The 21,005-nt window shown below is 44.6% G+C and overlaps 5 protein-coding genes across 6 annotated transcripts in view; 2 read left to right on the top strand and 3 right to left on the bottom strand.

Moving 5' to 3' along the window:
* LOC125713113 (kelch-like protein 10) overlaps positions 1-4,048 on the top strand; it is a 54,463-nt gene extending 50,415 nt beyond the window's left edge. The window contains exons 4-5 of one of the 2 annotated variants that reach the window (XM_048984012.1): positions 2,026-2,175; positions 2,778-4,048. In XM_048984012.1, the coding sequence (XP_048839969.1) occupies positions 2,026-2,175; positions 2,778-3,107 (480 nt within the window). In that variant the 3' untranslated portion in view covers positions 3,108-4,048. The remainder of the gene's footprint in view (positions 1-2,025; positions 2,176-2,777) is intronic. The other variant, XM_048984010.1, reaches the window with a different exon arrangement.
* Positions 1-21,005, bottom strand: part of LOC125713116 (odorant receptor 131-2-like) — a 73,144-nt gene that overhangs the window by 28,411 nt on the left and 23,728 nt on the right. The gene's annotated exons all lie outside the window — the stretch shown is intronic.
* Positions 1-21,005, bottom strand: part of LOC125713229 (odorant receptor 131-2-like) — a 77,573-nt gene that overhangs the window by 33,788 nt on the left and 22,780 nt on the right. The window lies entirely within an intron of this gene.
* Positions 1-21,005, bottom strand: part of LOC125713129 (odorant receptor 131-2-like) — a 79,627-nt gene that overhangs the window by 41,363 nt on the left and 17,259 nt on the right. The window lies entirely within an intron of this gene.
* LOC125713114 (kelch-like protein 10) lies at positions 7,266-11,532 on the top strand. Its single transcript, XM_048984013.1, has 6 exons — positions 7,266-7,423; positions 7,944-8,433; positions 8,808-9,419; positions 9,940-10,089; positions 10,725-11,085; positions 11,173-11,532. Exons 1-5 carry the CDS (start codon positions 7,266-7,268, stop codon positions 11,028-11,030), a joined length of 1,716 nt encoding a protein of 571 aa, XP_048839970.1. The 3' UTR covers positions 11,031-11,085; positions 11,173-11,532.

The raw sequence follows: 21,005 nt of genomic DNA, 5'->3' as shown, positions 1-21,005 counted from the left end.
TATGTGTGTGCCTGTTTGTCTATATGCATGTGTCAGGTTGGGTTCTAGACTCCACCTGAAATAACATCTCGGGCTCTATTCCCCCCCGCCACACTCCCTGCTGATGGATGGGGCACCTGGCCACTGGTGCGTTGGTGGTTCTCGATGTCCAGGGCTGGGTGCTCGGGTGGGTGCTGGCTCGCCCTCGGCGGTTGCCTGGCGGGATCTGACCCTCCTGGCTCTGTCGGGCCCTTGCTGGGGGGGCCCTTGGATCTCTGGGCCCAGGGCCTGGTCTGCCCTGGTCGGGCTGGCCGCCGGTGGAGCCTGCGGGCTCGCCGCCACGGCCCCCTGGGGCTCCTGCACTGTGGCTGCCGGATGGCCTCCCTCCGGAGCTCTCCTCTGCCCTTTTCTGGGTGAGGGATGCTATTCTCCCTGCGGTGGTCCTCCAGGGGCTCCCATGCCCTGGGGGGCCTCTGGCTGTCTGGGGTCTGGGCCTCCTCCGTGTCTGCTTCATGTCCTGAGGGATGGGGCTGTGGCTCCCCACACACACTACTAGACATTTACATGGAGAAACCTTTTGAACACCAGCGCGCTCACATACACAGGTGTGCACACAGGGGTACAAACAGATTCTCACAGACACATACAGGTGTACACACAGGTACTCACAGACACACACTGTCTTGATCGGCTGTTGCTCCTTAACATGCTCATTGTGACTCGTACAGATGTTGGTTGTTGTTTTCTCTCATCAGCAGGTATTGAAGCAGATTATCTGTGGTTTTCTTTCTTCTTTTTTTTCTCTTTTCCCTCGCTCTCTCTCTATTTCCCTTCTTCTCCGTTTTCGTCCTTCTGTCCCCCTCTCTCTCTCTCTCCCTCTCTTGAGGAAATAAATAAAAATAAATAAATAAATAGAAATAAAGTAGTCCTCCGCAGAGGGGGGGTGGTGGAGGGAATATATATATAAAAAAAAAAGAAAGGCCACTGATCCGCCCACGCCTGCCCGCTGACATCTTATTGGCCATTGGTGGCTGGAATTTCCGCAAAACCAATTGGATTGAAGCCTATGACACCCGGGCCGACCACTGGGTCGATGTAACGCAGGGGCAGGAGACTCGCCAGTCCGGCCATGGCAGTGTGTACTTAAATGGCTTTGGGTATTGTTTTGGGGGTTTTGATGGCCACAATTTCACCAACACTACGCAGATTTGACCCCGTCGCACGGACATGGTAGCACATGGCACCGATGCACTGGTGCCACTGAAATGTTAGCGTGGCCGTAATTAATGGTTCCATCTATGTAACGGGTGGCCATTTACGCTTCTCGCCTCTAATCATAATCGAGTGATATGACCAAGAAGCCAACGAATGGACTATTATCCAGCCCATGCATGAGGAGCGACAGGATGCCAGTGCCACCACCCTGAATGGAAAGGTAGGTTAATAGGAGGGCGTCTGACTGTGGTTACCCTCATTTTCCCCTTGAAATTGATTATGTTACATACTCAGTAGCTCGCTTTGTCTTCAAATGGTTGATTTCAATCCATAATTTAATATAAGTTCAGTAAACGTCAGTGTTTAGATAAAACATAAATGACCTTGCATTGTCGCTCTGCATTAGTGGCACATTGGGCAGTGCTGTGGTGTCCAGCTCTATGTTTTTGCAATTTTGCCCACAGCCCAAGACTTGTGAGATACAATAACTGGTGTTAACGTAGGAGCTTTACCCAATTCCAGTCCTGGAGGGTCAGAATCCTAAACAATTTGCAGATTTCCCTATTCAAACAAACCTAGTGAACTTAATAATTATCTGATTAAGCTGCGGTTCACAAGGGAAATGATCACAACTAACTGTAAATTCCCTACCAATGCCCATGTGCTTCCTGTGGTAGGCTCCAGGTTCACCACCACCCTGTACCGAATAAACTTTTATGGAAGATGGATGGATTAAACATGCATTAGCTAAATGTACATTTATGCTTTCTAGATCTCCATCTCCAATCATATACAGCATAACACACATCACTTGTGAACCATCTTTCCTAGATATACATTTGTGGGGGTAACAATGGAGCTCAGACCACTTCCACTGCGGAGTGCTATGATCCACTCACGGGCGAATGGACCTTGATCGCTCCCATGCGCACTCGCCGACGTGGCCTTGGAGTAGCGGCATATCAGGGAAACATCTATGCGGTGAGTGATTCCTTTCTTGTACTCTGAAACAAAGGAGTCAAATCTCAAGATTTATCTGAGACTCATTTTTTGTCACTGCTGCTGTGTCACAGATTGTAATGCGCTTAAATCAAACAAAAGAATTCAGTGGATGAAATGACCTGCTGGGAAGGCCCATCTCAATACACATATGCTCCCTGCATATCTGGGTTTTAAACAAATACGCTTAGTAAAACTTAGTAAAGCTTAGATTTTTTATTATAGTTATATTCTGTAGTTCCAGACACAATTGCTCTGTTTGTTGTTTTTTTCAGTGTCTGAATACAAGTATTATTTTTAGTACTAATAAAAATAATAATAAAAGCAAAACATATGAACATAAGTATTTCACTGAATTGTACAGGTTTTCTGTTGCCCAAATCCACTTTTTTCACTGCAGTTATGTTGACATGTATGTTGAACACAAATTAGTTATAAGCTTGTGTCCTATATAGACAATGGGAGGTTCTGTGCAGCCTGCTATTATAGGGCGATAATTCCTTAAGAGTTCCTGACTTCGAGAAAGCTGATATTTACTTATCCGTTTGGTACCCGAGTGATCACTTACCATTGGTGTCTCCCAGGTGGGCGGTACCAACGGGGCTCATCCAGTGCGGAGTATGGAGGTTTATGACCCTGCAATTAACCAGTGGCACACTGCGCCTCCCATGAAACAACAAAGGAGCTATTTCGGCATCGCAGTGGTGGACGGCTTGCTGTTTGCAATGGGAGGCTCCGATGGCTTCAAAGTCACTGCAAAGGTGGAATGCTACAATGCAGAGAAAGGCAGCTGGTTCCGTACGCAGGACATGATTACGCCCAAGAGGAACTTCAGCTGCTGCACAGTGCCCCCCTGCATCGTACAGTACGCTGCACCTCGCCCACCTGCCCCCATCTGCCTGCCTGGTGGGTAACCAGGTTACGCATCTGCCGGTGTGGCTAGCATCACTGGACTTAATCAACAGAAACAGTGGACACTAACAAGAATCAGAAACATTCACCAAAATAAGGAAAATGCCTCTTGAATAATGGACTGAGGGAACAGAACTTAGACCTTACAGTGGAGTCAGAGCATAGAGGTTAAGGCACTAGAACAGCTATCAAAATGCAATTATGGCAAGACAACTGCTTTCCTTTGTTATCGGATGCTGTAGTGGTTTGCTCCTGTTGTGTAACATGCCACTTGTTTGCATGCATTTGTTAATTGCCTTGTTCTCTCCAACCATTTCTCTGTCTTAGAGCATCTGCCAAATGAATAATACAAAGAGCACAACTATAGCAGAGCTCAGCTGGGACCTCCTGCATGCTTTTACAGCAAGCAATGAGTGTGCTCTTCTAGAACAGATTTAATATCTGGCTACGGTTGTTGGGGACACATGTGTTAGATATGTGAAATGCTTTATTCATACAAATAAAGCCCTTATATTTGTATTTTTATCACATGTGTTATCACATTAATTTTATGAGTAGTATCTTCATAGAATTTGTGCCGTGTGTGTGGTGTTCTCCATATTAATTCATATCTCAATTAAACATTATAACCAAGATGCAGCCAAAGCCCCAAAAATAAATTCTGAATATCAATCAATTAACAAAAACAATACAGAACAATGTTTTTCAACCTGATCCACAGGAACCCCCAGTCCATCCACGTTTTTGCTCCTTGCCAGACAGCTGGTGCTGGGAGAGAGCAAAAACATGGACTGCTGAGGGTCCACAAGAAACACTGATAAAACATAATATATATGCAGACCGAATGTCTATGGCACCCCCTAAAGGAGCATCATATGCGTAAAGAACTGCTTAAGGTTTCATGCCATAGGACCCTCCAGAGCATGAAAGCCAGCTTCTGCTTCTGGTTCCAACACTTAGCCAATCTACTGACCCTTCATCACCGATTGCCGAGTTGGAAACATTCAGGTGGATCAGCTGACCTGCATGCTTGCATCCAATCAGAAGCAGCAAATTTCCCTCCATTTTCCCCTTCTTTTTCTCTTATCAGCTTACAGTTATATTTCCTGTTGCTCATCTCAGTTTGTCCTAGTCAATTAATATTCTCTCATTTGTTAAGTGCTACTATTTATTGTCTTTCTGTGAGTTAAACTGAAGGTTACTTTCCCCTATAGACCGTCTCTTCCTGCTATCAGGCAATCAGGCCAGTGGGACAGGAGGGAGGGTTCTACCCTTTTTCACTCAGGGTGACTGGAATTTTCCAAACAAACGGGCAGTTTCAGAATCCCCCATTTGTTGCGGTCTCCAGAAAAGTGTTACATATGAACCATGTGGTACAGTCTGATTAGACGAAAGCATCCCATAGAGCTGTTTCTGATCTAAATGAACAAATTCTGAATTATGACTCTTGAGCTTTGTTGATTTTAGAGTTTTCTGCCATCTGGAGTAGAAAAAAAACCACACATTTATCTCAGAATTCTGACTTATTAAGTCGAAATTCAGATTTTTTTTTCCCTCACAATTCTTACTTTATTTCTCATTATTCTGAGTACTTCTCTAACAACCAGCAATTAGTCGGAGACATCACTTCTGCTCCAGCTTTAATGGTTCAGTGAGATTTGCATACAGCAGCAGACAGGAGCGAAGGCTACAATGGCTGTATCTGCTCTGTCCAGGCATTTTATTATTTCCAGTTGTGTGTGTGAATGGCAGCCTACATCGGAACTTGCAATTAATTATCCTGTAAATGTTAAGCTGGTTTGCAATGAAAATGGGCAATAGAACTTCTCTCTTGCCTAATAAGTTGTGGTACAAGCATATCTAACGTTAATGCTTCGTGCATTAGACCAGGGGCGCTGTAAAGGGGGGGTAAACGATGACGATTCTCGGGGCCCATGACTGAGAGGGGGCCCAGAGAAGCCCCCAATAAACTGTGTGGGGGGCCCTGTCAAGATTCCTTTCATGGGACCCAAAATCCTTAGCAGCGCCCCTGCATTAGACATATATAATATGATGTCTACCGTTAATGTAATAACTGCCAATAATGTGCTAATTTTCCCCCTTAATGTAATAAAGGCTGATACAGTAATAACTTACCAATATCATACTGACATATTTGAATCAAAAACGTATCACATTATTACATTATAGGCTTTATTACACAAAAAAACGGGAAAATTGTTATGTTATTAGCAGTTATATTAACGGTAGTTTATAGTAGCTGCTATTAACAGCAGTGATTAGCTGCTACAGACCCTAACAATCACACAATTTCTTTTGACTGCTTATGATTTTTTGCACACTACTGTACACACACACACACATATATGTACATATTCATATGGTTGATTGCCCACAAAACTCAACTGTGATTAATCAGCCTGTTCTCCAGACCAAAGAACAGTGAAAACCATTCTAACTTAACCTACAAGAAGCAATTCCAGAACACAAAGAAGAAGATGTGCTAGATGTCTTTATGGGGACTCTGCATTCATGTCTATGGGCAAAACCCTAATCCCAACTATGAAAACGTTATCCCCTACCCAGCCCCAACCCACAGTCGTTGCTGTTGTAGTTCTCTCCTACCATTTATATTGTCACAATGAACTATATCCTAAGATGTACAAGTAAAAAGTTTGTATATAGTATAGCATGAAAAATAATAATAAGAAGAAAACTCAGCCAGAGTGGAATTGTTTTATATAAACACTCGTGCGCTCTTGCGTTGTGTACACCCAAAATGGCGATTCCACAATAAACTGCGGCTATATCGAGTGTGATGTTAGCTGCAAAAGACGCAAGCAGATCCCAACTTCACTTTGCTACACGTGCATTGTAAAAGCAGGGCCACAAACAAAACAACACCTACGTCTCTGTACTCGATTCAAACGGAAAATGTCGCCAAATCCATTCACCATTTCACTATGTGCTAGCTAGTCATGGCGCGAGCATTAGCTGCGGACGCGAACAGCTTCAGCTTATCTTCCCACAATTCAGCTCGACTGTTTAAACTTCAGCCAAAGACAACATTCTGTGTTAAGTGAGAATTCTAACGATAAATAATAATTACTTACATCGTTCAATGGGCGCCCTCGGAATATCTGTCCTGCCGCTACTCCCATCCACTTCTAGCTTAACTCGTCCATCTGTGTGGGTGCGCAAGAACGATGGGTGCCGTGAAGCTGCAGGAAAACAAACTTAAAAACCTGCACGAAAATATATTAAACGTGGAGGAGTTAGTCGGCAGAAGTGAGGAATTACAAAAAATAAAATAAAAAACGATTTCTCAAGAAAAGATCATAAAACAGGAAAATGGTCAATAGCTCATGGAGTGATATTGCACACTGTACCTTGATTAACATAACTGCTCCATAATACATAATCGATTATATTCAATAGCGTTCAGGATTTGGGTGAAGTGTACACAGCACAATAATCATTGTGATAATTCCACACTTGCTGCAATTTGTTTTCATGACCGTATTGGGGATATATGCTGTCCGATAAATACGTCCGCCTTGTGCTAAATGTTGACCAAAACAGACGGACCGCCCAGCCCAATTTTCAAGGACTATTCTTGTTCCAAATAATTGCCACAACGGGCCGACCAGATTTACCCCATAAAATAATGTCTTGTGGACATTTGTTGCTCAATGGCTTATGTCTAAAGTGGAAACTAGGGAATAAGATGCGAACTTAAACCTCGTTCCTGACAGACATGTAAAGGACCTTTTTTGTTTTTCATTTTTAGAAACGTAGCGGAGGAGAAAAAATATGAAAACATTTATTTATTTATTTATTTTATTTCGGGAATTCGTGATTTGACTATTCTTACATAATACAAAACTTAAATTCTAAGATAAGCACGGTATACATTTTCCAAAAGTGATGTTAAAAACATTTCACTTGTTCTTCTTGTACAGCTGATTGTGCGTAGAATATACCCCCCCCCCCCCCCCAATCCATTTTGAGTCTCAAATATAGATTTAAAAATAAACATTACGGTATCTTAGGAAACTGTGACGCAAAGTGCGGTTTTTGCGTCTTAGAATGTATGTACACGTGATTTCGAGTGATATAAAAAGGAGAGAGAGACGAGATATCCACATTTTTGAATTATGATGGCACACGACATGGAGCGAGTACTGATGTCCCCGGCGTTCGAAGTGTTTAACAAGCTTCGGCTGGCAGGACAGCTTTGTGACGTGGTCCTCATCACCGACGGTGTTCAATTCAACGCCCATAGAGTAATTCTGTGTGGCTGTAGCTCCTACTTCCAGTAAGTAGCTGTGACCCATATATGAAGATGCGAAAACAACAAGGAGTCAGTTTTTATCTCTCGTTAGCAATGACTTCTCCTTGGCAATAAGGCTCTAGGATGACAGAAAGTTTATATTAATATACATTATATTAAATTATATTAATGTAGGTCAGTGCTGATCAGAAATATTTCTGATAAGTGTACCACCTTAACTTTTACTATATAATAATAATAATAATAATAATGGTATAAATATATAAAAAGGGGACCATGTCAAACAGGCAAAACAAAGTATTCCGGGGGACTTGCCCACCAGCCCAAGTAAAATATATTAAAGGGGGAGCTACTGTTGGAAAAATAAGAATTAAAGCCACCGGTCCCTAGTTCTTAGATGCCTATGAGATCATCTGTAGCAGGGGGTCCTCTGCTTAATTTCCATTTGGGGGTCCCTGGTTCAGAAGATTTAGAAAACCCCTTATTTAACTTTGCCTGCAAAACCGATATTTATTAGATGAGTCACTTCTGGATTGTGTTTCAGGGCTCTGTTCGCCAGTGACTGGAATGATTCAGGAAAGCGGGAGTACCAACTCCCAGGCATTTCCCCAGAAACACTGAGGCAGGTCATAGAGTATGCCTACACGTACTCTGTGGTCATCACAGCTGACAATGTGGAGAACCTCCTGGCAGCTGCTGATTATCTCAGTGTCTTGGGCATCGTGCAGCGCTGCTGTGATTTCCTGCATGAGCAGCTCTGCCTCAACAACTGCATTGGCCTTCTTAAAATCGCCGATGTCTACTGCGTAAACGAGCTGCACCAGTCTGCATTCAACTTCATCTTGAAAAACTTTAAGGAGGTTGCCATCAGCTCAAACGAGTTCCCAGAACTAAGTCTTGAACAACTTTCTGACATCATACAGCAGGATGAGCTTAATGTCAGAGAAGAGGATGTGGTGTTTGAGGCCATCCTCCGGTGGATCAAACACGAGCCTGCCACCCGAGAGGCCCACATTTCAGCTCTGTTGCCCAAGGTGAGTATAGTTATACTATGTTCTCATTGACTTGTGTATATAACAATAGAATGCTCATTGAGTGAAGTCCTTATTACTGTAGCTAGAGACTGAACCTCCATTTCCATGTCCCATAAGTCTACAACCAAGGCTTCCAGGTATTACATCTGGGAGGAGAGTGTAACAAATAATGGAAAACAAAACACTCAAATGTCTTACATGAAATAAGTGTTAGCTGACACATCTGAGACTTTCAAAGTAAATGGCTTCAGCTAAAGAAATAAAAATTTGCACTTACTGCTGTATCCTTAATGTTAGGAATTGCTCATCTCCAGAGATTCAGAGAAAGCACTAAGGAACTCATAGGAATTCTCTCATTCTTGTTTCCTGTGTAGATTCGGATGGCTCGTATGGATCCGGAGTACTTTATGAAGATCGTCAAAGCCAACGATCTGGTGAAGGCCAATGCGGCGTGCAGGCCAATTATCACTGATGTCATGAAGGTCATCTATGATCTTCATGATGAAAGTCCATTCTCTGATTTTGAGAACCCACTGATCCGCCCGCGCTTGCCCTCTGACATTTTGCTGGCTGTTGGTGGATGGAACATGCGCACGACAAACTGCATTGATGCATATGACACACGGGCCGACCGCTGGGTGGATATCACGCAGGAGGAGCAGAGCAACCTGGCTGGTCATGGCACGGTGTACCATGATGGGTTTGTGTACTGCATTGGGGGGTTTGATGGGCAAAATTTCATCAATACCGTGCGCAGATACGACCCGATCACACGAGCATGGCAGCAGATGGCCCCCATGCACTGGCATCGATGTAATGTTAGTGTGGTCGTGCTCGATGGGCTCATCTACGCCATGGGTGGCCATATTGGTTTCAGGCCCCTCAACATTGTAGAGTGCTACAACCCAATAACCAATGAATGGACCCAGATCGAGCACATGAATGAGAGGAGAAACGATGCCAGCGCCACCACCCTGAATGGCAAGGTAGGGTAATGGGAGGGCGTCTGACTGTGTTTACCCTCATTTTCCCCTTGAAATTGAGTATTTTACACAGTCATGAGTTCTCTTTCTCTTCAGATTGCTGATTTTAATCCACAATTACTATGTTCAATACATTTAAGTATTTGGATAAATGCATTATTGGTCTCCATTAGTGGCACATTGGGTAGTGCTGTGGTGTCAACTCCAAGACTTGTGAGATAGATGAAATGGTGTTCCCATGTCAGGTTTCCTTTATTCTGTTCCTGGGGGAGCAGAATCCAAAACTCTTTGCAGATTTCCCTTTTCAAACAGCCATACTAAACCTGAAAATTAGCTGATTATGGTGTGTTTGAGAAGGGAAATTTGCAAACTGTGTTCCTCCAGGAACGGGACTGGGGAACCCTGTCATACACTATGCATAGCATATACTTTTATTTTTGAGTCACAATGAACTTTATCTGTAACTTCCAAACCCCAGTCATATACAGTATAACGGTCTTCACAGTTAAATTGGTTTTCATAGATATACATCTGTGGGGGCCACAATGGAACAGAGAGCCTATCTACAGTGGAGTGCTTTGACCCACTCTCTAACGAATGGAGCTTGATCACTCCAATGAGCATTCCCCGTCACAGCCTTGGAGTCACGGCGTATAAAGGGAAGATATATGCGGTGAGTGATTCCTTTCTGTGTCAAATCTCACATTTTACCTGTAAGACTCATGGTTTTTTTGTCTTTGCTGCTGTGTCTTTCATTGTGATACATTTAAACCAAACAAAACAGTTAAATGCCAGAAATACCTGCTGCAAAGGCTTATCTTAATACACATAAAAAAGATACATGCTACCCTCTTTAGCCTCCCTGCATTCATTTCTGGGTTATAAATGGATCTGCTGGGGGGTCTCTGCTACTAGCTCGGGTTGTAAAGTTTAGATTTTTTATTAATTATTTTCCCTAGTTCCAGATATAATTAGTCAGATTGTTGTTTTTTTCAGTGTCTGATTAGCTTCAAGTGTTCGTTTTAAGTAATAACAATAAAAAAGCAAAATATATTAGCATAAGGAGTCTTTTTTGAAGGCTCACAGTTTTCACCGAATCATACAAGTTTTCTGTTGCCCAAATCCATGTTTTCATTGCATATAGGTTGACTTCTGTATATAAGCTTGTGTCATCTATAGACAATGGGAGGTTCTAAGGCGCCTGCTTTCATAGGGTGAAAATTGCTTAAGAGTTCATGACTTTGGGAAAGTTGATGTTTGCCCATCCTTTTGGCAAGCAAGTGATAATGAATCTTTGGCATCTCTCAGGTGGGCGGTATCAACAGGCCTGATCGCCTGCAGACCATGGAGGTCTATGACCCTACCACAAACCGCTGGCATGCTGTGGCCCCCATGTCCACACCGCGCAGTGATTTTGGCATCGCAGTGGTGGACGACCTCCTATTTGTGATGGGCGGCCACGATGGGTTTGGGGTAACTAACAAGGTGGAGTGCTATGATGCGGGGACAGGCAGCTGGTATCGTGCGCAGGACATGAGCAGAGCCAGAAACCATTTCAGCTGCTGCGTAGTGCCTGCGCACCCCCGCATCATAGAATATGCTTCACCTCGTTAGTCCCTAATGGCCGCCAAGGAGGAGAGAAACCCATCTGCCCACAACAGCATGCCCAGTACGTAACCTCATTTACACCCCCCACCCCGAATTCTTTCCCTATAACATACATTGAGTTTATATAGACACCTCTTTTTTTCCCCAGACTCTGCTTCCTCATTGGAAGGTGTGTTGGTGGGATCGAGGTCTTTGAAGACGAAGCTGTCCGGAAGTAATTTTCCATGGCCTCGCTAAACTCCTCCCACACCTGAGTTTTTACCTCGACGACCGCCGAAGCCGCATTCCAACATTTCATCAACGCTGTCCACCAGCGGGTTCGGGGATTGCTGCCACAACAGGCCACAGCTCCAGTCAGCCGCCTCCACAATGGAGGCATGGAACAAGGCCCATTCGTACTAGTCAGTCCCCTGCGTCCTCCAGGACATGGGAGAAGCTCTGCTGGAGATGGGAGCTGAATCTTCTCCTGACATTGCATACTTAAAATAAAGTTTTCTTTTTCATATTATCTAGTTTGTGAAAGCGTCATAAATTTCCCATTTTGGATAAACGTTGTTCTCGTTTGACGGTTCTCTTCAGAAATTCCGCTGCAACCATCGGTGATTACTAATTAAGCACTAAGGCAGGGGTGCCCAAACATTTTCCCTTAGTGGGCCAAAATGAAAATCTATCGGAGGACCGCGGGCCAAATGTAATATTTTACACAAAATACAAACACTAATAGTAAAGTAAAGTAGTTTTATTTATCAAACAGTTATCTAACCTTCCTTTCTGTGTAAATAACATAAACAAAATATGACAAATAAGTCATATATAGGCATTTAGAACACGTCTAAACTTTTGTAATCACATATAGTGCAGAATGTCAAAGAGTGCATGTCCAACAGCAACACAACAACAACAGTAGGAACAATATAATTGCACCACTAGTGAGAAACATGAAGCTGTTCTTTGGCGTTTATCAGCCTATCAATATTAGGTTGCAGCTGACTCACTGAGAGGGTGAGGATGTCCTGTAGGTGTGGGTCAGTCAGAGTGCTTCTGAGCCTGGACTTGTTAAGGTTCATTACACTAAAAGTCTGTTCACAGATGTAAGTGCTGCCAAACAAAGCTAACATGACCTGTGCATGTTTCCTAATGTCTGGGTACCTTTCAGATGAGACATGTGTGTAGAAGTCTTTCAGGTGTAATGACATGAATTTATTCTTTAGCTCAGAATCACACTGAAACTCAATTAGCTGCATCTGAATGTGATCAGGCACTGAGTCCACACTTATGGTGAAGGGTTGAGAAAACAGCTCCATGTCACCTCTACTTTCCCTAAAGTCCTCAAAGCGCAACGCAAAGTCCTGGTCCAAGTGTCTGAGAAGTGCTGCATATTCAGGCAGTCTCTGCTTCACCAGGTTGACCTCTCTCAGACTAGGGAAGTGTGCAAGGTTTCCTGGGAAGAAGTGAAAGAGCTGCTAAGTCGTCAAATAATAATAAATATTGCAACATAAATGTTGTTTTATGTACTTTGAAAGAGTTAGCCTTACAATTTTATTACAATACTTTTTAACAATACTTTTTAACTGCACAACAGTGGAATATGGATATGTTAGTAAATGCACTTACTAACATATTCCACATAATATCAATCCCAGTAACTGCACTTTTATCATGTGAGGTGCAGGTACATGCTGCCACCTTTCCTCTCCATTATCACTTGATTAAATCATAAGCATTTTTACAATCACAAAAAATATGCAAGCTCCAAAAGACAAACAAAGCGCATGTCTGCCTGTCAATCAAGTTTAAGAACCATGGACAGCGCTGTCCCTCCGCAACACAGTTAACAAGGCCGGGACTTATTTACGGCATAAAATACAGTATGATAGACATTATCACCATTAAAACTGAATGTGTATGTGTGTCTCTGTGTGTGTACAATGTATTAACCTACCTGCTGACAGATGTCGACAGAGTAGCTGCAGCTTCGACCTGAAGGCCGTTATGTGGTCAAACAGCTCAGTGATGATCTGATCCTTCCCTTGAAGCTGAATATTCAGGGTGTTGAGCAGGTCAGTGATGTCCACCATAAAAGCCACGTCACAAAACCATTTTTCATCTGTGGGGACTTGAGTGTCACTGTTCTTGCTTGTCAGAAACTCCGCGATGACATGGCGCAGCTCAAAAACTCTTTTGAGGACTTTCCCGCGGCTCAGCCACCTCACCTCTTGGTGGTAAAGCACATCCTTGTATTGTGAATCAACCTCCTCTAGAAGAGCTCTGAACTGGCGGTGTGAGAGCGCTTTTGATCGTATGCAGTTTATGATTTTAATCACGTCACGCACCACGTCTCCCATACCAACTGATCTGGCACATAGTTGCTCTTGGTGCAGGATGCAGTGGTATTTTGCCACCTTACCTCCACATTGGGAAACCTTCTGGGAAATTAGTGTGGCAAGGCCTGTTGTCCTCCCAACCATGGCAGGTGCTCCATCAGTTGTTATCCCAACCAATTTTTCCCAGCTCAGCCCGTTCGTATCCAACACTCGCTCAACGGCTGCAAACAAATCCTCACTTTTTGTTGTGCTGCGCAGTGTCTCAAATCCAGCCAGCTCCTGAGTTATTTCCATGTTTTCATTTACTCGCCGTATGAAAACCAAAAGTTGTGCAGAGTCCGAAATGTCCGTGCTTTCATCACACGCCAAAGAAAAGGCGACAAATCCAGCAGCCTTTGCTTTAAATTGCTCCTTAATGTCTCGAGACATTTCTTCAATACGACGTGTCACAGTATTTCGTGAGAGGCTGATCTGGGAGAAAGTTTTTGCCTGTGACGGGCACATGATTGTCGCAGCTATGGACAGACACTCCTTAACAAAGTCACCCGTTGAAAATGATCTCCCAGTCCGGGCAATTAGCGCAGTAATCTCAAAGCTGGCCCGTGTCGCGCTGTCCTGGGCTGTCGAGGGCCGTGTAAGAGTCCCTTGTTGTCTGTGAAGTTTAGCCAGCAGCTCCCTGGTCTTGTTCTTTCGCGCATCACCTTTGAATTGCGAAAATGCTGCGTGCTTCGTCGCATAATGACGACGAATGTTATACTCCTTTAGTACAGCAACAGACTGGTTACAAATAAGGCAGACCGCTTTAGCATTTATGTCAGTGAAAAAATATTCTTCCTCCCAGCATTTTTTAAAATGTCTTTTGTCTGTGTGCCACTGACAATGCCGCTCCATGTTGATAGTGGCTTAAGCTAGCAGCCTGGTGGTGACCCGCCACAAACTGGTTTGATCCCGTATGGCGGCAACAAAGACTCATGGGACTTTTTGCAAATTGTTAAAATATGACTATTTATGAAGTGTGGAAATGTACATATGTGCACAGATATTGTCATGCCCGGCTCGTCCGCTCCTCCTGTGTGCCACGCCCCCTGATTACCCACGTGTTTTCTCCCGATTGTACCCAGCTGTATCTAGTTCATTTGCTCAGTCCTGTGTATTTCAGTCCGTGTCTTACCTGAGTCCTTCGTCCGTCATTGATGTCAGTCAGTGTCCGATGTTCCCTGTTCCCCAAAAACCTTTGATTAAATCCCCGTTTGCCCCGAATCCTGCCTGCCTGCTTCCTGATTCCCCGCTTGCCCTCACGATCGCCGCTCTGCCCGCGGTCGCCCGTGACAGATATACTCTACATTACCCTTATAGTTGCTTGTATTTCAATTTTAGTCTTAGATATTTCAAATGTAATCAAAGCACCATGAGTGAGGACTGTATAATATATATTAGTTAGGTCAACGTACACTAAAAATAAACGCACTGATAGCTACACTGGGATTCGTGCTTTAAGAGTTTTTGAAACAAATTTTAGTACAGTAATAATTTAAAATTTTAGATATCCATTGGCGGGCCAATCTAAATAGTACGGCGGGCCAACCTTGACCCGCGGGCCCCACTTTGGGCACCCCTGCACTAAGGTTTTTCGTAATCCATTGAAATACTGGTTTAGTGCAACCCCTTCCCCTGGGACCTACAGTAAACATAGCCGGCAACTTGAATTTGGAGAAGTGATGTTACCTCTGGACTGATTACAGTATGTACTGTACACAATATTATTATATTGTGGGTGTCAGAGTTTGCGGGTGCGGACGGGCAGGCTGGCAGGAAGGAGGCAGGGAAGGACGAAGCAGGGAGGTAGAATACGGGGAAAACTGGTGTTTTATTAGGGGAAAGACGGCTATGGGCAGAACAGGACATAACAGCACTAACATCAATGACGGACATCGGACAGGGCAAGATGTGGACTGATATAGACAAAAGACATGGTGAAACAACAAGATACAGCTGGGCATGATTGGGAAAGCACATGTGGATAATCAGGGGGCATGGCACACACGACAATCGTACGAGCCGGGCATGACAGAGGGCCTGCGTTCATAGTGGGGTACCGTAGGGTTAAATTTTAGGACCACTACTGTTCCTAATTTACATTAATGATACTGACACCGATACATACAGTAAACTGGTTACATTTGCAGACGACACCAGGGTGGGTGGTGTAGCAGGTACTGATCTAGCAGCGGAGAGGCTACAACGGGATCTGGATTTAATTAGCGACTGGGTGGATACCTGGCAGATGGAATTTAACATAGATAAATGTAAGGTAATCCATACAGGGAGCAGAAATATAAAAGTACAGATATATTATGGGTTCCACTGAAATAAAGGTAGCTGGTTATTAGAAAGACCTCGGTGTGTATGTTGATGCTTCCATGTCAGTGTGGGGAAGCAATAAAAAAGGCCAATAGGATGTTAGGTTACAACTCTAGGTGTGTGGAGTTTAAGACAAGGGAAGAGATGCTACAATTATACATTGTTCAAAAAAATTTAAGGAACACTTTTTAATTAGAGTATAGCATCAAGTCTATTAAACATCTGAGATATTGATCTGGTCAGTTAAGTAGCGGAGGGGGTGGTTAATCAGTTTCAGCTGCTTTGGTGTTAATGAAATTATGAACAGGTGAACTAGAGGGGCAACAATGGGACGACCCCCAAAACAGGAATGGTTTAACAGGTGGAGGCCACTGGCATTTTCCCCTCCTCATCTTTTCTGACGGTTTTTTCACTAGTTTTGCATTTGGCGACGGTCAGTGTCACTACTAATAGCATGAGGCGATACCTGGACCCTACAGAGGTTGCACAGGTAGTCCAACTCCTCCAGGATGGCGCATCAATATGTGCCATTGCCAGAAGATTTGCTGTGTCTCCCAGCACAGTCTCAAGGGCATGGAGGACATTCCAGGAGACAGGAAGATACTTAAGGAGAGCTGGACAGGGCCGTAGAAGGTCCTTAACCCATCAGCAGAACCGGTATTGGCTCCTTTGTGCAAGGAGGAACAGGATGAACACTGCTGAAGCCCTAGAAAATGACCTCCATCAGGCCACTGGTGTGAATGTTTCTGATCGTTTGGTCAGAGACAGACTTCATGAGGGTGGCTTGAGGGCCCAACGTCCACTAGTGGGCCCTGTGCTCACTGCCCAGCACCATAGAGCTCGATTGGCATTTGCCATAGAATACCAGAATTTGCAGGTCTGCCACTGGCACCCTGAGCTTTTCACAGATGAGAGCAGGTTCATCCTGAGCACATACAAGGGTTGGACGCACAGGTCATGACAATTATTGTGTTATATTAGTATACTACGGGGTTAGCAAAAATATTTCTGAGCTACAGTTATTAAAGGTACCACCTTAACTTTTGGCATATAATAGCTGTGTAAAAATATTACAAAAAGTGGACCACGTCAATCAGTGGCAAAAATAATATTCCGGGGGACCTGCCCTCTAGTCTAAGTGAAAAATATTTTTAGGGAGCCACTGCTGGAAAGATAAGATTAAAGCCCTTCCTGACCCTACTTCTTAAGTACCTATGTGATCATCTGTGGCAGGGGGTCCTTAGCTCTGGTCGATATTCATTTGGGGGTCCCTGGATCAGAAGAGTTAGGAAAGTTCACTGAGAGTGACAACAAACTGAAGACAAATTCCTTGTGTAATCAGACAAAAAGCTGATTCTCAGTCACATCTGGATTGTTTTCAGGGCTCTGTTCACCGGTGACTGGAAGGATTCGGGAAAGCGGGAGTACCAGTTCCCAGGCATTTCCCCAGATACAATGCAGCAGATCATGGAATACACCTACACGTACTCTGTGCTCGTCACGGCTGAGAATGTGGAGAACCTCCTGGCAGCTGCTGATCGGCTGAATATCCTGGGCATCATACAGCGCTGCAGTGACTTTCTGCATGAGCAGCTCTGCCTCGACAACTGTGTTGGGCTTCTGAAGATCGGAGATGTCTACTGCCTCAATGAGCTGCGTCAGTCTGCATTCGACTTCATCCTGAAAAACTTCAAGGAGGTTGCCATCACCTCAAACGAGTTCCCAGAACTCACCCTGGACATCATAGAGCAGCATGAGCTGAATATCAGACAAGAGGATGCGGTGTTTGACGGCATCATCGGGTGGATCGAGCACGAGCCTGCCACCCGAGAGGCCCACATTTCAGCTCTGTTGCCGAAGGTGAGTATAGTTATACTATGTTCTCATTGACTTGTGTATATAACAATAGAATGCTGATTGAGTGAAGTCCTTATTACTGTTGCACTTACTGTTGTACCCTTAATGTTAGGAATTGCTCATCTCCAGAGATTCACAGAAAGCACTAAGGAACTCATGGGAATTCTCTCATTTTTGTTTCCTGTGTAGATTCGCATGGCTCGTATGGATCCGGAGTACTTTATGAAGATCGTCAAAGCCAACGATCTAGTGAAGGCCAATGCAGCGTGCAGGCCAATTATCACTGATGTATTGAAGATCATACATGATCTCGACGATAAAAGTCCACGATCTGACTTTGAAAGGTCACTGATCTGGCCGTCTGGTCGGGGTCTGGGCTGGTGCGCTTCTCGGCTGCTGCGGGGTCCAGGGTGGTCTTCCGGTTTCCTCGCCAGAGGAAAAAAATGGGGTCCACAGAGAGTATATACGGGGAGTGAGAGTGTGTGTACAGCGTTCATTTCTGTGTGTCTCTATGTTGGGTGAATGTGTAAATATTTGTTTATGTGTGCATGAGGGTGGGAACGTATGCTTGTATATGTGTGTGCCTGTTTGTCTATATGCATGTGTCAGGTTGGGTTCTAGACTCCACCTGAAATAACATCTCGGGCTCTATTCCCCCCCGCCACACTCCCTGCTGGTGGATGGGGCACCTGGCCACTGGTGCGTTGGTGGTTCTCGATGTCCAGGGCTGGGTGCTCGGGTGGGTGCTGGCTCGCCCTCGGCGGTTGCCTGGCGGGATCTGGCCCTCCTGGCTCTGTCGGGCCCTTGCTGGGGGGTGGGGGGGCCCTTGGATCTCTGGGCCCAGGGCCTGGTCTGCCCTGGTGGGGCTGGCCGCCGGTGGAGCCTGCGGGCTCGCCGCCACGGCCCCCTGGGGCTCCGGATGGCCTCCCTCCGGAGCTCTCCTCTGCCCTTTTCTGGGTGAGGGGCTGCTATTCTCCCTGCGGTGGTCCTCCGGGGGCTCCCATGCCCTGGGGGGCCTCTGGCTGTCTGGGGTCCGGGCCTCCTCCGTGTCTGCTTCATGTCCTGAGGGATGGGGCTGTGGCTCCCCACACACACTACTAGACATTTACATGGAGAAACCTTTTGAACACCAGCGCGCTCACATACACAGGTGTGCACACAGGGGTACAAACAGGTACTCACAGACACACACTGTCTTGATCGGCTGTTGCTCCTTAACATGCTCATTGTGACTCGTACAGATGTTGGTTGTTGTTTTCTCTCATCAGCAGGTATTCAAGCAGATTATCTGTGGTTTTCTTTCTTCTTTTTTTTTCTCTTTTCCCTCGCTCGCTCTCTATTTCCCTTCTTCTCCGTTTTCATCCTTCTGTCCCTCTCTCTCTCTCTCCCTCTCTTGAGGAAATAAATAAAAATAAATAAATAAATAGAAATAAAGTAGTCCTCCGCAGAGGGGGGGTGGTGGAGGGAATATATATATAAAAAAAAAAGAAAGTCCACTGATCCGCCCACGCCTGCCCGCTGACATCTTATTGGCCATTGGTGGCTGGAATTTCCGCAAAACCAATTGGATTGAAGCCTATGACACCCGGGCCGACCACTGGGTCGATGTAACGCAGGGGCAGGAGACTCGCCAGTCCGGCCATGGCAGTGTGTGTTTAAATGGCTTTGGGTATTGTTTTGGGGGGGTTAATCGAGTGATATGACCAAGAAGCCAATGAGTGGACCATCATCCAGCCCATGAACGAGGAGCGACAGGATGCCAGTGCCACCACCCTGAATGGAAAGGTAGGTTAATAGGAGGGCGTCTGACTGTGGTTACCCTCATTTTCCCCTTGAAATTGATTATGTTACATACTCAGTAGCTCGCTTTGTCTTCAAATGGTTGATTTCAATCCATAATTTAATATAAGTTCAGTAAACGTCAGTGTTTAGATAAAACATAAATGACCTTGCATTGTCGCTCTGCATTAGTGGCACATTGGGCAGTGCTGTGGTGTCCAGCTCTGTGTTTTTGCAATTTTGCCCACAGCCCAAGACTTGTGAGATACAATAACTGGTGTTAACGTAGGAGCTTTACCCAATTCCAGTCCTGGAGGGTCAGAATCCTAAACAATTTGCAGATTTCCCTATTCAAAAAACCTAGTGAACTTAATAATATTCTGATTAAGCTGCGGTTCACAAGGGAAATGATCACAACTAACTGTAAATTCCCTACCAATGCCCATGTGCTTCCTGTGGTAGGTTCCAGGTTCACCACCACCCTGTACCGAATAAACTTTTATGGAAGATGGATGGATTAAACATGCATTAGCTAAATGTACATTTATGCTTTCTAGATCTCCATCTCCAATCATATACAGCATAACACACATCACTTGTGAACCATCTTTCCTAGATATACATTTGTGGGGGTAACAATGAAGCTCAGACCACTTCCACTGCGGAGTGCTATGATCCACTCACGGGCGAATGGACCTTGATCGCTCCCATGCGCACTCGCCGACGTGGCCTTGGAGTAGCGGCATATCTTGGAAACATCTATGCGGTGAGTGATTCCTTTCTTGTACTCTGAAACAAAGGAGTCAAATCTCAAGATTTATCTGAGACTCATTTTTTGTCACTGCTGCTGTGTCACAGATTGTAATGCGCTTAAATCAAACAAAAGAATTCAGTGGATGAAATGACCTGCTGGGAAGGCCCATCTCAATACACATATGCTCCCTGCATATCTGGGTTTTAAACAAATACGCTTAGTAAAACTTAGTAAAGCTTAGATTTTTTATTATAGTTATATTCTGTAGTTCCAGACACAATTGCTCTGTTTGTTGTTTTTTTCAGTGTCTGAATACAAGTATTATTTTTAGTACTAATAAAAATAATAATAAAAGCAAAACATATGAACATAAGTATTTCACTGAATTGTACATGTTTTCTGTTGCCCAAATCCACTTTTTTCACTGCAGTTATGTTGACATGTATGTTGAACACAAATTAGTTATAAGCTTGTGTCCTATATAGACAATGGGAGGTTCTGTGCAGCCTGCTATTATAGGGCGATAATTCCTTAAGAGTTCCTGACTTCGAGAAAGCTGATATTTACTTATCCGTTTGGTACCCGAGTGATCACTTACCATTGGTGTCTCCCAGGTGGGCGGTACCAACGGGGCTCATCCAGTGCAGAGTATGGAGGTTTATGACCCTGCAATTAACCAGTGGCACGCTGCGCCTCCCATGAAACAACAAAGGAGCTATTTCGGCATCGCAGTGGTGGACGGCTTGCTGTTTGCAATGGGAGGCTCCGATGGCTTCAAAGTCACTGCAAAGGTGGAATGCTACAATGCAGAGAAAGGCAGCTGGTTCCGTACGCAGGACATGATTACGCCCAAGAGGAACTTCAGCTGCTGCACAGTGCCCCCCTGCATCGTACAGTACGCTGCAC

The sequence above is a fragment of the Brienomyrus brachyistius genome, chromosome 18 (assembly GCF_023856365.1).
Source record: "Brienomyrus brachyistius isolate T26 chromosome 18, BBRACH_0.4, whole genome shotgun sequence".
Lineage (NCBI taxonomy): Eukaryota > Metazoa > Chordata > Actinopteri > Osteoglossiformes > Mormyridae > Brienomyrus > Brienomyrus brachyistius.
The sequence above is the reverse complement of the archived record's forward strand: the minus strand, read 5'-3'. Positions and strand labels throughout refer to the sequence as shown.

Bases quoted from the DNA above. Each gene is read 5' to 3' on its own strand.
- LOC125713114 (XM_048984013.1), top strand. From the start codon at position 7,266: ATGGCACACGACATGGAGCGAGTACTGATGTCCCCGGCGTTCGAAGTG. The intron at 7,424-7,943 runs GTAAGTAGCTGT...ATTGTGTTTCAG, and splicing joins GGCTGTAGCTCCTACTTCCA to GGCTCTGTTCGCCAGTGACT. The intron at 8,434-8,807 runs GTGAGTATAGTT...TTTCCTGTGTAG, and splicing joins TTTCAGCTCTGTTGCCCAAG to ATTCGGATGGCTCGTATGGA.